We start from the raw sequence: 16,612 nt of genomic DNA on the forward strand, positions 1-16,612 counted from the left end.
GTCTCTCGTTTATGAAATAATGACACTTTTGGTCTGGATTTGCCCTTTAGCAAAAATAAGCATGTAGACTGACATTCTGATGCAGTTTAGAAATTGTTAATAAGATTTGCTGGGATGTAGGAGGAAGAAATCCTCACTGCATGGGATGGTGAGTTGACGGTGCGGGTGGTGGTGTACTCGGTGCCCGAATACCGAATACCGAATACTTCTATGTGAACGCAGCCTTATGCCTTACCTCTTGTCTCAAAAGATTGCTTCACTGGTCTAGATCTACAAGTCTAGGCCTATCATAGCTCCAACAAGATGCCACGTGATCACAGTGCCCCTCGTCCAGGCCGGAGGAGAGTGGAGGAAGAAGCCACAAACCACACCATGTCACAGAGTCAGATGACACAACAGTCGCAGTCTCTGACGCAGGCCCAGAGGGCAGCAGACAGTTTGCCGCCTGACGTCATCAATAGAAGAGTGAGCAAGCATGATTGATCTTTCTCCACCTGTAGATCTACCATTTCTTAACTTTAGCTTTTTGTTATTATCACATTCAAAGGGATGAAGAAACACTTGAGAATTTGAGTATGTTGTTGCTGTCAAAATAATCACCATGCTATAAACTATATTTGGATTATTGGTTCTTTACTCTACTGTTTAGGGAAAAATTGAGTAGGCCTATTGCAAGTTCATTTGAAATACCCACAGATTAATATCTAAAACCAAAGAGGATGGAGTCGTTGGAGTCGTAATCATATTTTGGTTCATGTTTGATTTTTTTTTTCTTTTTCCTGATGTGAGAAATTAGGGAGATATTTTCATGGGGTAATTCTTCTTTCAGGTAGGCAATGTATTAAGAGTTATGATAAAAAACATCAACACAAAAATGAGTTGTGTTCTTTAGAGGTGTTTTTTTAATTTCTTTTTTTTTTTTAGAGGAATTTAAAGAGATTTACAGTGGGGTTCATATCGCATTTTAGCCAGGGATGATCACTTGTAAACCTGAAGAAAGAAATTAAATGCATATTTGATTCAAAGGTTTCAAAGATCTACCTAGTTGCATTCATGTGGACAGAGAAATAAAAACATCTTTGGAGTATCATATTTAAAAAGTTCTCATATGCACAGAAATAACTTCAAATATTTGTGTTGCCATGTAAGTACTAACTAAGTGCAGGTGAACCCCATTAAAATATGTTTGGGTGCAACAAGATTTTATTATTACAAGGTGATTTTCATATGGATGGTAGGATTCCGAGGAAAGAGTAGAACATTCTCTCCCTCGTGCATCTCCTCACCTCCATCTATTTCTGCAAGATGCTTACACTCACAGACATACAAAGAAACTGAATATTCATACTGAATAGTTTGGTAGTTCGCTGTAAGGTGCACGGTTGTAACAATGTCAACAAATCTACATGTACTTTGATATCAAAACATGTGTATTCTGCACATCAAAATGCAGGGTAATATGATGCAGACATGTTTGCTAAAAAGATGACTCATGAGCAAGTAGGGCTGAATATGTCCTGATCATCTGCAGTTCTATATTGCATGTACATGAATTTATGTAGTCAACTTTTCGGTGTCTGTTTTTATGAGATTTTGTTATACTATATAGAAAATTCTTACAGTCCCGACTCTCTTGTTATAACAAGGTTCACCTGCATAGATCTCCTTTCCTGGAAAATTTTTGGCTTTCATTCAAAGCTTTGAGTACTCTCCTAGATTCAGATTTCTTAGCACTTTGTGTAGAACATTGTATTCATTCTCTCAAGATATCTTTTAATGGCCAAAATTCAAGACTACAGAACTGAACCAAAGTCTTGAGAACCCTATCATTGGAAGCATATCTAACAATTCAAATGAATTGCTGAGATATAGCATGAAACCAATATTTTGTGTTCTTCTGAATTGCTCCACAGGTCAGTGACTTTGTGCAGTACATGTTGATCATGGAGACAAAGAAACTTCCAGTGAAGAGAGCAGGTAGGTTTTAAAGTGCACTATAATTACACTAGTGCCATTCCTTTTGTGTGTGTTTCTTCTTATTCATTTCCCCTTTTCCCATGTTATTGACAGAAATATGTGTTTTGCCTTTAGATACAAGTGTATACATATGTTTCATTAGCCGTGGTCACACTGGCAGAAGATTGCAAAGTTTAAGATTGCGATCTTAAAGATCTTGGAAGTTTTGCCAGTGTAACCACACACTTCCAGCGAAACTTCTCCCATAACTTCTCCCGAAACTTCCCACAAAACTTCCCACAAAACTTCTCATTCAATCTAAGGATATTTCCTAGACCTCCACCAATCTTCTCAATCTTTGGGCAGTGTGAACACTAGCATCTGAAACATGAAAGTTTGTCACGTGACCAGTCCACCATCTGTTTGCGGGCTGTGCCTCCAAAGCGTGCCGTCATTGTGATGTACAGATGTTCATTGTTACATCACAATCTGACTAGCCATCAGACAGCGCATTCTTTCTTCTTTCTTGCGCATACGCACCAGTAACCCAAACTTTGAGAACTTAAAGATCGAAAAGTTTGGTTGCCAGTGTGGAGGGACAAACAAAGATCGCAAAGACATTGCGATCTTAAACTTTGTGATCTTTTGCCAGTCTGACCATGGCTATTGTGCATTGGTGTGTTGTTGTTTTTAGTTCGTTTGTTTTTTGTTTTGTTTTTTGTCTCCAGAGTTTGGCAGCAATGCATAGGTGATTTGATGTCAAATTTAACTTATATGGCCTACTGTACAGATATTACTTTCTTCTACAGAAGTTTTATTTGACCAAGGGCCAAACTTTATAAAAACATAACATTTGAATCAAAGAGTGGAATGAAATTATATGAGGTATAGATCCAAATCAACCCAACATGGTAGAGTTTGATGGGTTGGGTTACTAGTAATTTTCACATTTTATTTCAAGTGTACAATTGATTGTATCATACTGATTCGATTGCACAGGTCTGTAGATTAACTGATAAATAGCCTTTGAGTCTAGCGGAAACATGACTGAATGAAATGACTGGATGAACATACACGGTTGTAGCAAAATCCTTCAAGGATGAACAGTGGTTGCTACGGTTACCTTTTGTTGACTGTGCTCAACAATGTCCACAGACCATGTACAGGTGTACTTATTTCTGTTTGCGACAAATATTTTGTGAGGTTTTTATTTTCAGAAATTTTGCGAGTCAGGTGCTATTTGCCAAAAATATTGACTCTGATCCCGGCATGAATGTGACATGCAGGCATACATTCCTCCATACAGTACTGCACTCCACTATCATGAATTTAGCCACTCGCGAAATTCGCAAAAATTTAGACTTGCTAAATATATGGAGTATACATTACCTCACATTCTGATGGACATGTATGTTCATGTAATTTATGTTGATAAGCAGACTTGTCCTTTTCTCACCAGATCTGAATAAGAATGTCATGAAGGAGCACAGAAATATTTTACCGGAAGTGATGCGCAGAGGAAAACTCATACTTCATGATGTAAGTGTGACTTGATATTCACGTAAACTATTACCCCTTCCCATCTCTTATAGTACAGCTGTGCAAAGAAGCAGTGTTTTAGTAAATTCCTCAGTATAACTTTTGTGTAAACAAATTTGTGTTCTATGATGGAGCTGTGACAGAAATAAAAAGTTTGATGATATATTTCATATGTTGCTGTATTGAGAATGAAAAAGGTGTCACTGCGGTAATGTAAAGGAAAACTCTGGATGATTTTCAGACTTTTGCATTCAAACATCTATGAATTGGTTACATTAGAAACAGAGTTACAGGATTTATGGTGATCAGGATAAGGAATAAGAATTATTTCAAATTCATAACAAATCACAGTGAACAAAGGTGATGACATAGCAGCTTCATATAAAGAATGCAGGATTTGGTGCTCATGGAAGCAGAGCAAAAGAAAGCATGCATAAATTCTACACCAGTTAAGTTGTTAAGCAAGCGGTATTGTAATGGAATATGTGAGCTTTGTATGCCATCATCTTAGTTCAGTTTAATTTGTTATGGGTTTTCAGAATATTGGTTCATCTGCTCAGGGACCATGATAATTTCCACTAATCTATACATGGCACTATCAATTTATTTACTACATGATGTAAAATTATGAAAATTGCCTGGAATTCTCCTCTTAACCTCATGAACGCTTGCATTCATGAGATGCGTCTACAGTGTTGTATCAGAAAAATTATTTACTGATGATGGTAGGGCAGAGAAAACCCTTTTTTACCAAGATATGACAAGATTATATGATTAGACCACGACTGTTGGTCCAAATGAACTCTAATTGTTCCCAGGATTATGTTGGCATTCTTTGAGTTCAGAAAAATAATGTCATGTGTTTGCTAGAAATGAAATGAATTTTGAAACTTGAGGTAGTTATGTACAGTAATGGCTGTGCCACCCTCAATGTTTCAGTAGTCACCTTTCATACACCGTACTGAGTCAACTCTGCTGTGTATGTCTACAGTAGGTTTAAGTGAAATGCTGCCCTCTTGTGAGATGTTCTTTATAGTAATGCAAATTGAGTCTCTTTCCAAGTCAATGTGAAACTTTGATGAAAAGGATCCCTAATAACCTGAGGCATAACACACGACATCCACCCATTACAGAATGCTGTCAGTCCAATCAATATATGCTAATTTTCTGAACCTGGATCTTTTCTCCCAGGCACTTGTCGCTCAATATGTTGTGAGCAACAATTACTCAATCTCTATGAAATTGCATTCTTCCCAGTGTATTGTGTATTATTGTAAAAGCAAAGAAATAAATAAAATAAAAAGAAATAATAATGTCACTAGGAATGTAGCTTGAGATGTACATGTATTATTCTGTGTTTACAATACTGGAGAATACTGGAAAGTGTTATATTTCCATTGTTTCCAGTACAGCTCAGCTGTGGTATTTAAAAAACAAAACAAAAACAAAACACAAAAAAACAAAAAAAAAACAAAAAAAAAACAGCAAAAAACAAAAATACATTTTTCTATTTTTCTAGTACAATTAATGTATAAAATCAAGTAAAAATTGATTTTCTTTGCTTTAGTAAGAAATAGAATAAAACTGGCCAATGTTTGGGTACTGTAATGAAAATTCATGCTAATATAATATGAGAAATTGTTTGAATTTAATACACTATCTCTTCCAGTCATACAGACCTCTCAGAAAGATGTAAGAATTGTTTAAAGGTTATTTTGATAATTTTCATAATAATTTACAATTGAGAACTACATGTATGTCACGTTTCCATTAATCAATACTGTCAAAAGAATCACATTGCATCAAAATGTGTGTGTGTGTGTGTGTGTGTGTGTGTGCCGTGTCACATATTGAACAAATAAATGGCAGTCAAATACATGAGAGATATCCAATAAAGTGAGGTTGGTTACACATAAGTATGAATACCTTGACAATATTTGGTCCCTTTTTCTTCTTCATACAACCAATGTATTTCTCCTTTTCTGATGCACACTATGCTCACACTGCTAGAGTGGTTGTCATTAACCCATTGAGGACAGGCTTGACACAACATGCATTTCCCATGGACACCTGCCCTTGTATACTCAGGACTAGTGTTCAATGGGTTAAACTGTCTCATACCTTGGCAAGTGACAACATTGCATGTGAGTCAGGGCTTAAGGAAACACACCAGCTTGGATTAATATGGTTGATGTGGTTATGTGGTCCTGGGCCGCAGAGACTGAGAGGTAGATTGAAGAGGTGACAATCTGAGCTGAAGTCACTAGTTTTATTTTTAAAAATGAGATGGGAAAGGGTGTGACCAAAGGGAGCTTTTGTGAATCACACTTACCTACATGCAATCAAAGAAAGAAAGAAAAAAAAAAAAGCTCAGGTGCTCTGTTGAATATGTTACGTCTTAAAGAGTAGTCCCGAGTATACTTGGTCAGGTGTCTACAGGAAATGTGTGTGATGGCAAACCAGCTCATCTTCATTGAGTTAGGAAGGCAGGGGGACTACTTTTCCCCATTTCCTCAACTTATTCGCATTATGGAGTTTGTTAGCATATTTGTTTGTTTTTTATGTGAATTGATAGGCCTGAAATCTAAGTACTTGTGGAATTGTACCATAATGCTGAAAACTGTAATGCTGGTCAAGTCATGTGTGTATGAGATAAAGTGCTGAGGTCATATCACAAGGTTATTATCACACCATTATACAGAATGTACTGTAAAAGGCAGTCTTGCTGTTACATGTTGTACATGTGTAATTTGTACCTGTATATGTCTGTGTCCATCATTATATATAAATCCAAAGTCAGACTGTGGTAGGTAACAGGAAAACACACCTGTTAACCTTGGACCATCCCCTGTCTGTGATGATAAGGGTTGGTAGGCTGTAGATCACGTTAATGCATTTAAAACCTGTAGATAACCTGCAGTTATATGAGATGGGGTAGAAGGTGGTGTGGGTGGGGGTCATTCAGGTGGGGCAAAGTTATGTATCTATGCCAAATATGGCATTGCTATTGAATACAGTTTGTTTTATACTGCATTATTATTGTACAATGTATGTATTTGAGAATCAATTAGTTAGATTGAGCATGTCATTGGAAAAAGTGTTTAGGATTTGATGAAGCAACCATTTGGATGGAATTAAAAACTGTAAAAATCTCACTGTGTACTTTTGGAGTTTTGGTATATTTAGAAAAAAAAAAAGGTCTTGAATGAGAAAATAGAATGAGCTTGCCCTCAGTCAAAAATAGAATACTGTAAACGTCAATATTTTCGCGCGATTAATTTTTCGCGCTGAGCGGCTCGAAAACGTATTCGCGGGTTCTTAAATTCGCGCTCCGCAGCAGGTTACTTTACTGTAGTACACATTCACTGCTTTCATCCAAAGCCTCTGCTACATAGCTTGCTATGCCAGCGTACGACAAGCGACGTAGCGAGCGGCTCGACTGCGAGTACAAGCACTCAAATACGTAGTACAGCTGTGACTCTAGTACCGTAGTCACGGGGGACTGTAGCATCGATGCGTGCGGTGCACACATGCATACTACAGTACACAGCAATCTAGGGTATCGTCTCTTCGCACAGTACTAGTAGCGTAAACATGCCTGTACATTGTACTACGTAGCAGTATCATCGATGAAGCGCACACAATTCATCCCGTTCAAAATGTGCGTAGAAAATTGTGAAGATATATTCGCGCGTTTTTGAATTCGCGCTAGCCGAGCGTAGCGCGAAATCCGCGAAAATTAATGTACCGCGAAAATTTCCACGTTTACAGTACATAGGATATCCCTGATTCATGTTTCAGATGCACTTTCCAGTGTTTGCTGTTACCATGACAGCAGCCAAACAACAATCAATCAGTCGTAATCATTGTGGCTGGTGCTGTGGTAACCACAGGTATTTGAAGTTATAATGATTGTAGTTGATAAAATGTTTAAACAGGGCCTATGTCTGCTTAAACCAAAGGCGTACATGTAAGCTGAACATGGCTGTATGTTGAGAGTGCTGAAAAGGTTTGATTGGCAATAAGTCATTTCTGAGTGATGTTGAGGGGGACATAGGATGGTAAAAGCAGTGTTTATGCATCAGTTAGGGTGTGAGTGAAGGAGGTCATTAGTCTCATGTTTAAAAAAAAAAATCAGAGTGAACACAAAATCTTTGGGAGATTTTATTGGCATCACTGTGTATCATAACACATGCTAGTACTCAAAAGAGACAGGCTGTTCTAGGCTTTTCCTACTGGTTTTATGTTGGACACAATGGTAGTAGACACCCGTACTTTTGAAGACCAATGTAGGCTATTGTAGGTGTTGATTAGTTGCTGTACATTGGTAATTACACAAGATTTTATTTGTGTATGGAACTATAGTTTTATGATCACTGGTTGCTTTATGCAGGGTATACAAAATTTTAGTGGTAAAAGCAAGGAAACCATGGTCTCTTGTCAAATGTTTGACCAGTTTGGATGACTACCTCGATTATTTAAAAGATGCACAGTGTATAGATCTATTTTATTGAAGGTCTTCACAAGTGTGTATGTGTGTGTGTGTGTGTTTGTGTATTTGTGCGTGCATGAGTGCAATAGTATGAAAGACACTAGCATTGATGCATCTTCTAGTGGATTGAGATTGAATGAAAGGAGGAGAATACAGTCCACCCATTTAGTACCTGGCAAAGCAATGGGACCACTCACTGGTAGAAAGTCGTTAGGTGATTGGGTTAATCCCTTCTTCCTTTAACATTCTCAGAAAATGGATCAGCCTCTGAGTCTACCCAGGGCCCATTGTTAGAGGGAGCTCTCATTAAATGTGGTTACTCTGAATGAGTAGGCCTTCTTTTAATCTCTTGGCCATTGAAAAGAACAGTTATTGTTTGAGAGCAGATGGTCCTAGAAGTGGATCCAGAAATCCTACGAGGATTTTAATTCTTAGAAGAACAATCTTTCTGGGCAAGGGGCACTTCAGCGTAGTTGATGAAGCAAAGCTAGGAGTATTGTATTAAAGGGTGTGTAGCCCAAGATTACCAAATTAAAGGTCTTTCTTTTTACAGGGTTTTGCCTTTAACTGTTGTTGCTAATCCCTTCCATTCCTTTAGTGGTTCTAAGCTTTGTGAATGTGAGGAGGAAGGCTTATTTGGATGATTGTTAGATCAGGATAACAAGTACAACTGTATAACAAATCAAGCCCATATACACAGGGACCATCTTACCATGTATTAGTCCATGGAAAAATTACCATGCCTCCAAGGCAGTAACACATGTGTTGAATAAAATGTATGTCTCACTCTGATTCATAATTAGCAATGGTTTGGCTCCTGAAAGCTAAGTTTATATTCTGAATAGAACCTCAAATATTATTTTTGTGTCTTTTGAGTCTTTAAAGTAGGAGTGCAATAGAACAATGTTCACGTAAAAGTTATTTGAAATACTGACTTAAATTGCATATTGTTGGAAATTGATAAAGAATTACTAGATTGTTAATTTTATGAATGGTTTTTTTTTTTAAATAAGAGAAAGAGATGTTATGTCTAATCTTTATATTGTTTGATAGGAGCAAAGATAAGTTTCAATTTAACTATAGTACTGTCTTCATAGCTCAAATTCATGTCTACATTTCCAGATATTATAAAACCAGAATCTGATGTAGATAGATAGATAGCTTTAGATTAACAAACAGATAGATAGGAATAGACAGACAGACAGACAGATAGATAGATAGATAGATAGATAGATAAATTGATGGATGGATGGATAGATGTGTGAGGAATCTCTTGCATATCCCTCCACAATGGAGATATTACACCTATTAGTAGTAGTTGCTTTGTGCATTATGAATAAACTCTTGTTTATAAAAGAATGCAATAATTTCATGTTTCCAGGTTAAAAAAAAAAAATTATATTCATCCAGGTTTGCTGTATAAACAAAAACAAACAAATGATGTTACACTCGAAGTTGCAAATTTTGTTTTGTATGTTGGTGCTTTTTTGTTGTTGTTGAAAGATCTGGAATTGTCAGGAGGCCTCATTTTGCATTCTCACGTTGCACACTTTTAGCAATCACGTGCATCCTTGAAAACTGCACATGGACCGAGATGTCATGTGCTGTTACCCCACTTAGCCCCTTGTGACAATGCCTTGGGCAGCAGCGAATATAATTATCTACATGGTAGTGATGTGTTGTTTGTGTGTTGGTGGTTTTGTCTTCACGTGAGTGGGATGATCACAGCAAGTGTCTGTCATCTTACCTTTTTTATACCTGACTACAGGTGTTTGGCTATGAGCTGGTTGAGGCGGAACACTCGACATCAGGGAAGAACAAGCAGAAGCTATACTTCCTACTCAACAATCTGGCTTCCAACCTGACACAGGATCTTGTTCCGTGAGTAGCAAGATGCCAAAGAGATTGATTTGGTATACAATCTCTTTGCAAGATACCAACTTGGATTTCAAAAGTCACTTGTTGTCACAAGTCCCACATCACGACAAATTCATTATTGCAACAAAACCTATATAATAAAGTACATGTGTTCAATCCACTGCAGCAACCCATCTTTTTCTACAAGCCACCTTTTTCGTTTAGGTCTGCAAGACACCTCTGTCAACAAAGCACCTAGTACCAAAAGGTTGTATATAATAGTAAACATGATTGCATACAATTAACCTACAGTGCCTGTGCAGTACATACATTTCAAGCACAAAAGTGTAATTAAATCATCACATTGTTTTAATGCTGTTGTATTGTTTGGATCTCAGCCACACACATGATTGAACCTTCTTCCCCCACCCCCCCCCCCCCCCCCCCACCACCTGTCTCTGTCTCTGTATATCTGTCTGTCTGTCTATCTATCTATCTCTTATTACATTATTGTCTGTCCTTCTTGGCTTCCTAGTGTTTAATTTCTCATCAAATCCATGTGCCATGATTTACCAAACAAGGTCACTGCTTCAGTGAATTTTGTTGATCTCAATGGTATTAGACTCAACTCTTGTTTTTAGCAGTGGGTGTAACTTTAAATCAATCTCTTGACTTTCGTTCATGTACAGGGAGCCAGATGAATCCAAACTTGGTTTGCTGTGGACCATTCTGGCTCTTATCTTCATGCATGAGGGTGCCATGCCAGATAGTACGTCAGATCTTTATCGCCTTTGATATTCCAATGAACTTTTAGAGGGAAAGTCTAACCTGATACGTTGCATTTCATTTGCATTGTGTCTTCTTCTTCTTCTTCTTCTCGAGTCCCTACGCAGAATGGAACGTTAGATTCTTCCAATCCAATGTTGCATTGTATGAAAACAGAAAAATAACAGTAGTAAATCAGTTAAAATTTGGGGAAATATCAGACGCACACACGCCAAAAAAAAAAAATTATAACCTGTTAAAGTGTAGAGAGTATTAAAGACAATTGGTCACCCTGTGTGATGTAGTTGTTTAGCAGCTCTCCACTCCATTTGTACACCAATTTTTATTTCTCTCATATATTTGGGCACAGACAAAAGCTATCCACTGATGAGGAATACCAGAGCATATTATTCTTGATTTATACTGAGGAAATTTTTTTTCTCTGTAGAAAATCAGTTTATAACTTTTCATGGATCTACTTCTGTTACTTTTCTGTTTTCCTACAGAGAAACACAATATCAGAATGGGACACTGTGATATGTGATTGATGTAACCCTGGGAAGGTTTTTAAGCAGTACACAAGTATGTCAACTTTTTTTTTCAGTGGATATGAAGATTATTTGCACAGACAGATCTTTGCAGTGTATTCCTACAAAAAATATTCATCAAAATTGAAAGGAGAGTTTGGTTGGTAATCTCTTTCATCTTTCTTAATTTTGTCACAGGATTTGGTCTAATTTTGCTGTTATTTCTGGCACCCTGAGCCAATTTTATAAGATAGATAAAGAATTTGGTCTAATTTTGCTGTTATTTCTGGCATACTTAGCCAATTTTGTAAGATAGATAAAGGATTTAGTCTTATGTAGCGGTTATTTGTGGCATACCGAGCCAATTTTGTAAGATAGATGAATACAAATTAATTCTAATACACACTGTGCGTATGTTAGGATTTTTCAAGAGGGAAAAGCTTGTGACTTGTCTAAGTCATCTTTTTAAAAATTATGTGTACAGGAAGACTGTTGGTTGACTGTTAGTAGACTTATATTTATGGCTGACAGGTTGAAGGTCAGGGTAGTATGCACCTAAAAATACCCATGGAAATATGGAAACTTGGTTGGCACAGTAAGCCTACTAGTCAACATCAAGATATTGAAAGTTACAATGCCTGATTTTTTTGTTATGTGTCTTTTTTTATTATTTGCATGTGGGTAATTCCATGAAGTTGGGGCAGTGTCCATGTAGCATCGTGATATTTGAAAAATACATTCCAGCATAACTCAATATTAATTATGCTATACATTTATTGTTTGTAGGCTTTACATTTGCATTGAGGCCACACATTTTCCTGGAAAGTTTGTGCTATTCAGACTCAATTTTGATGAAGTTATTAAACAATATGTAACGGTGTCCTGTAGCATCGTGACGTGTCCATGTAGCATCGTGAAATTTTAAAATTTGGTCCAAAGAGACAAATTATGGCAATTAGCTTGACCAAAATTTGATGCAATATTCATATTTACTAGATTAGTCAGATAGCTAAATACATGTATCTCAAATTTCCTGTACACAGTTTTGATTTTAAAAGAAAATTACAAAATGTATCACGATGCTACGCGATGTCCTTTTTTGTGACATTTGGTGGACACCATGTAGCATAGTGACACATTGTGTAATTTTCTTGTAAAAGTAAAACTGTGGAAAGGAGAGTTAAGATATTTAGCTATCTGACTAATCTAGTAATCATGCCTATTATATCAAATTTTGGTCAGGCTAATTGCATTAATTTGTCTTTAAGGACCAGATTTTAACTATCACGATGCTACATGGACACGTCACGATGCTACAGGACACCGCTACATTTTTTTTTCAATAACTTCATCAAAATTGAGTCTGAATGGCACAAAATTTCCAGGAAAATGTATGGTCTCAATACAAATGTAAAGCCTATAAAGAATATATGTATAGCATAATTAGTATTGAGTTATGCTGAAATGTCACACTTTGTGCCCCAACTTCACGGAATTACCCATGTGATTGTTTAATGAGAACATGAAGAAAATAGCCATATAGATTAGATTCTAGCAAGAAACATTGTAAGATTTTGAATATGTGCTTAAAATTCTATCTGGTGTACAATTCTTGCAGAGCAACTATGGCATTTACTGAGCAAGCTAGGTCTTCGGACTGGCCAAGATGAGTAAGTATTCCAATATTTTAGTTACACATGTGTGCAAGTCTCTACACTAGCATTTTTTTTTTGGGGGGGGGGGGAGAGTGGGCCAAAAAAATGCAGAAAAATTAACATAATGTAATGAGCCATGATAATCATGTGAAAATTGGCAGGTATGCTTGAGAACTCCAAATACCACATACTTTAACTAAGTTCACTGAGTCTAACACGATAATTGGATATTGAATTGGGGCATGAACATTATTTTGCATGATACAACATATTCATGATTATATTTTATAGATTATCATATCATAGAGATAGGGATTTAATGTTATCCTTTATTGGATAGACTGCTAACGTTGAGCCTTGTATGATATCAGCATAGCAACAGTTTGATACATTATGGCTACACTGATCAATTCAGTCCTTATTTACATCGATGTAGGGCAATTTGTGAGTGAGTTGCAATTATGTGCACTTTCATGTAGCTAATAGAAACAGAATCCTAATCCTAATCCAAATTGGCATACATCTGCGTACACTACATTATGTTGTTATCAATGACGTTCAATAATATGAAGTCTATGTTGTAGCCAATTTTGCCCTAAGTATACTACAGTTCATTAATATATGTTTATATTTTGCTTTGCTTCCTTTGATTTGCCATAAGTGATAATGGCAGGGATTAATATAGTGGCTTACTCATATGGCTGAAAGTAGAATATATTCACAGGTTTTTGAAAGTGTCCTCTTCAAAAACCTCACATAGAGTTTGCATTTATTTTCTTGCCATAGGAGAGACGACCCTGTTTTTGGTGACATCAAGAAAACCATCACGCAAGATTTCACAAGGCAGCTGTAAGTGATTGCAATATTTCCATCACTTTTTTGTTGATGCTGGTTTGTTTTTCATTTTTTGACTTTTCTTTTCTATTTTATTTTTGGGTGAGAACAAAACTTTCACTCACCAGCTTCAGTCTAAGCTAGTGTTAATATATACTGTAAAAGTGGTTATTTTGGGGCGACTAATTTTTCGCGCTCTGCCAGGTAAGAAGAGTTTTGCTTGTTTTTAATTCTGCAGAATCATGACATCAAGTATTGGAACATACAAATGTTGTATATGGCAAGGAAAAATATTTGCATGCTTTTATTTTCATGCTACCTTCTGGTTGCACAAAATGTGCGAAAATTTCAACACAACGAAAATGTCCACTTCTACAGTATTGTGTACCGCAATTGTTTTTTGTTTCACTTGTAAACCCCATTCATCTCTTATTGTCCCCGCCGAACGAGTTCGAGCAGGGGACTATGAAACGGGCTCCGTACGTGTGTGTGTCTGTGCGTCCGTGCGTCCGTGCGTCCGTCCGTCCGTCCGTGCGTCCGTCCGTGTGTGCGTCCGTGTGTGATCAAAATGTTCAATTTGCTACTTCTCTGCCATTTATGAGCCAATTTTGATTCTGTTTGCTTTATATGATAGCACTACATGGGAGCTTTAAAACTTCTACACAGAATTTCAGTTGTGACCTTTGACCTTGACCTTTGACCTATATTGTACATTTGCTACAAAATGCTACTCCTTCGCCATTTCTAACCCGATTTCGATTCCGTTTGCTTTAAGTGATGGCACTAGGTGAGGGCTTCAAAACTTCTACACAGAATTTTGACCTTTGACTTCTTTGACCTTTGACCTTGATTTTTGACCTTTATTGTACATTTTGCTACAAAATGCTACTCCTTCGCCATTTCTAACCCGATTTCGATTCCGTTTGCTTTATATGATGGCACTAGTTGAGGGCTTCAAAACTTCTACACAGAATTTTGACCTTTGACTTCTTTGACCTTTGACCTTGATTTTTGACCTATATTCTGCATTTTGCTACAAAATGCTACTCCTTCGCCATTTCTAACCCGATTTCGATTCCGTTTGCTTTATGTGATAGCACCAGGTGAGGGCTTCAAAACTTCTACACAGAATTTTGACCTTTGTCTTCTTTGACCTTTGACCTTGATTTTTGACCTATATTGTACATTGGCTACAAAATGCTACTCCTTCGCCATTTCTAACCCGATTTCGATTCCATTTGCTTTATGTGATGGCACTAGGTGAGGGCTTCAAAACTTCTACACAGAATTTTGACCTTTGACTTCTTTGACCTTTGACCTTATTTTGATATTTTATGTAAACTTGCCTATTTGAAATAAAATCTCTCTAAAGATGTGAAGTAGTATTAATAGTATGTAGCCAGATCAAACCATTCCTTTTTCTTCCATAGTATCCCCCAGGTATATAATGCTGTGTATAAATGGCTTCACTAACTCAGTGGGTAGATTTTATTTTTAGAGTGCTCTAATCACTTTCATCATATTGTTGATGCCCTCATACAAAGTGATAAGCCAAATATCATGAGGGCATCTTTTCTGTGGTGCTCCATATTTGATGAATGCACGGTTACTTGAGTGTGTGTAATTGTGTCTGCCATTTTATTGAGAATGCTGTAGTAGAGCATCTTTCATGATGTGCTGTTATGAATGTGTGTCTGTGCATATATATATAGATATATATATATATATATATATATATATATATATATGTATATATATATATATATATGGGTCAGAATTTTGAACGATGTACAATTGAGCCAAAACAAGGCAAAATTTAAAAAGTAGGAATTTCTCCAAATCCTTCATCTTACCTGAAAGAGTATAACTCAAGCTCTAATATGAACCCAATTATACTAGGATTTTCCCAGAGGAACAAGTTTTTATTCACCGCTGAAGTTTACCATGTCCAGAGCAGCGAACATCCGTGAGGAATAGTATTGCACACACATTTGAATACCATTTAACATAGTTTCCAAAGATCTGATTCAGTTCAAAATCCTAACGAAATATCTTAAGGGACATGTGTACGTGATTGCAGAATATTAAGCTTGTACTCTTAACCTGTACGTAATGGTAGACAACTGATGATTTAACTAAATTCGTCATTTCTGTGGAAATATTGCTCTTCCGCTAAACACTTTCTTGACTTTACGCGCATTTTACTGAAACTCAATATTTTCACCTCTTATTTCACTATCCCATACTTAAATCCTCACTCCCAAATAATAATATACCTTTTAAAGATGTATCTCATCTGGGCAGTCTCTATAACCCAACAAACATAGCATAGTTTTCATCACGGAGGTTCGCATGTAGCTCACAGACGTTCGGAACAAACAAGATATTGAACAATGCAGCTCTCTTGAGTTGGAAACGCATTCTACTTACAACAAACAGCAATTTCATGTCGAGAACAAACTCCTCTGCAAAATCCTGAATAGATATTACCAATTCTCAAATATATAAGCTTGTTTATCTTCTCATACTGGGGAATCAAAGAAAACAATTTTTCCATCTCTCGTAAATGAACATACAAACGTACGTGTAATCTCAGTGACGTAGTCCATCCTTGAGAACGAATATATTTATCAAAATATCGTTATCATAAAGTAAATATTCAGGTCCTAAAGTTGTTATATAAAGTCTACAATGCAAAATTTGCTTTTTATATAACGAACATGGTCACAGCTAAAATTATGACAAAGAATTAATATAGAAAAACAACAGAAATGTGCTCCGTTAAAGAAATACGAAGTTTAGCTTGGGAGGGCAAACGAATATGTTAGGAAGAAATCTCTCTGTGTTTGCTCTTCGTGTTACCCACTGTTACCGAGGAGAATTTGTGTTATTATATTAGTCAGAAATGATAATTGGTTCGATACTGCGAAGTTTCGTCATAACAAGTCCATAATAAGTCCATATAACTTGGATGGATGTTTGTGACT

At 36.6% G+C, this 16,612-nt stretch overlaps 1 protein-coding gene across 1 annotated transcript in view; it reads left to right on the plus strand.

Annotated features, from left to right (window-relative positions):
- Positions 1-303: 303 nt before the first annotated feature.
- The window catches only part of LOC139735405 (non-structural maintenance of chromosomes element 3 homolog), a 33,123-nt gene continuing 16,814 nt past the window's right edge, over positions 304-16,612 (plus strand). The window contains exons 1-7 of the mRNA XM_071646158.1: positions 304-465; positions 1,914-1,977; positions 3,416-3,495; positions 9,756-9,868; positions 10,534-10,613; positions 12,755-12,806; positions 13,578-13,640. Of these exons, the coding sequence (XP_071502259.1) occupies positions 304-465; positions 1,914-1,977; positions 3,416-3,495; positions 9,756-9,868; positions 10,534-10,613; positions 12,755-12,806; positions 13,578-13,640 (614 nt within the window). The remainder of the gene's footprint in view (positions 466-1,913; positions 1,978-3,415; positions 3,496-9,755; positions 9,869-10,533; positions 10,614-12,754; positions 12,807-13,577; positions 13,641-16,612) is intronic.

The sequence above is a fragment of the Diadema antillarum genome, unplaced genomic scaffold, assembly GCF_040938485.1.
Source record: "Diadema antillarum isolate AM-2024a unplaced genomic scaffold, OU_Dant_1.0 seq00000576_RagTag, whole genome shotgun sequence".
Classification (NCBI taxonomy): Eukaryota; Metazoa; Echinodermata; class Echinoidea; order Diadematoida; family Diadematidae; genus Diadema; species Diadema antillarum.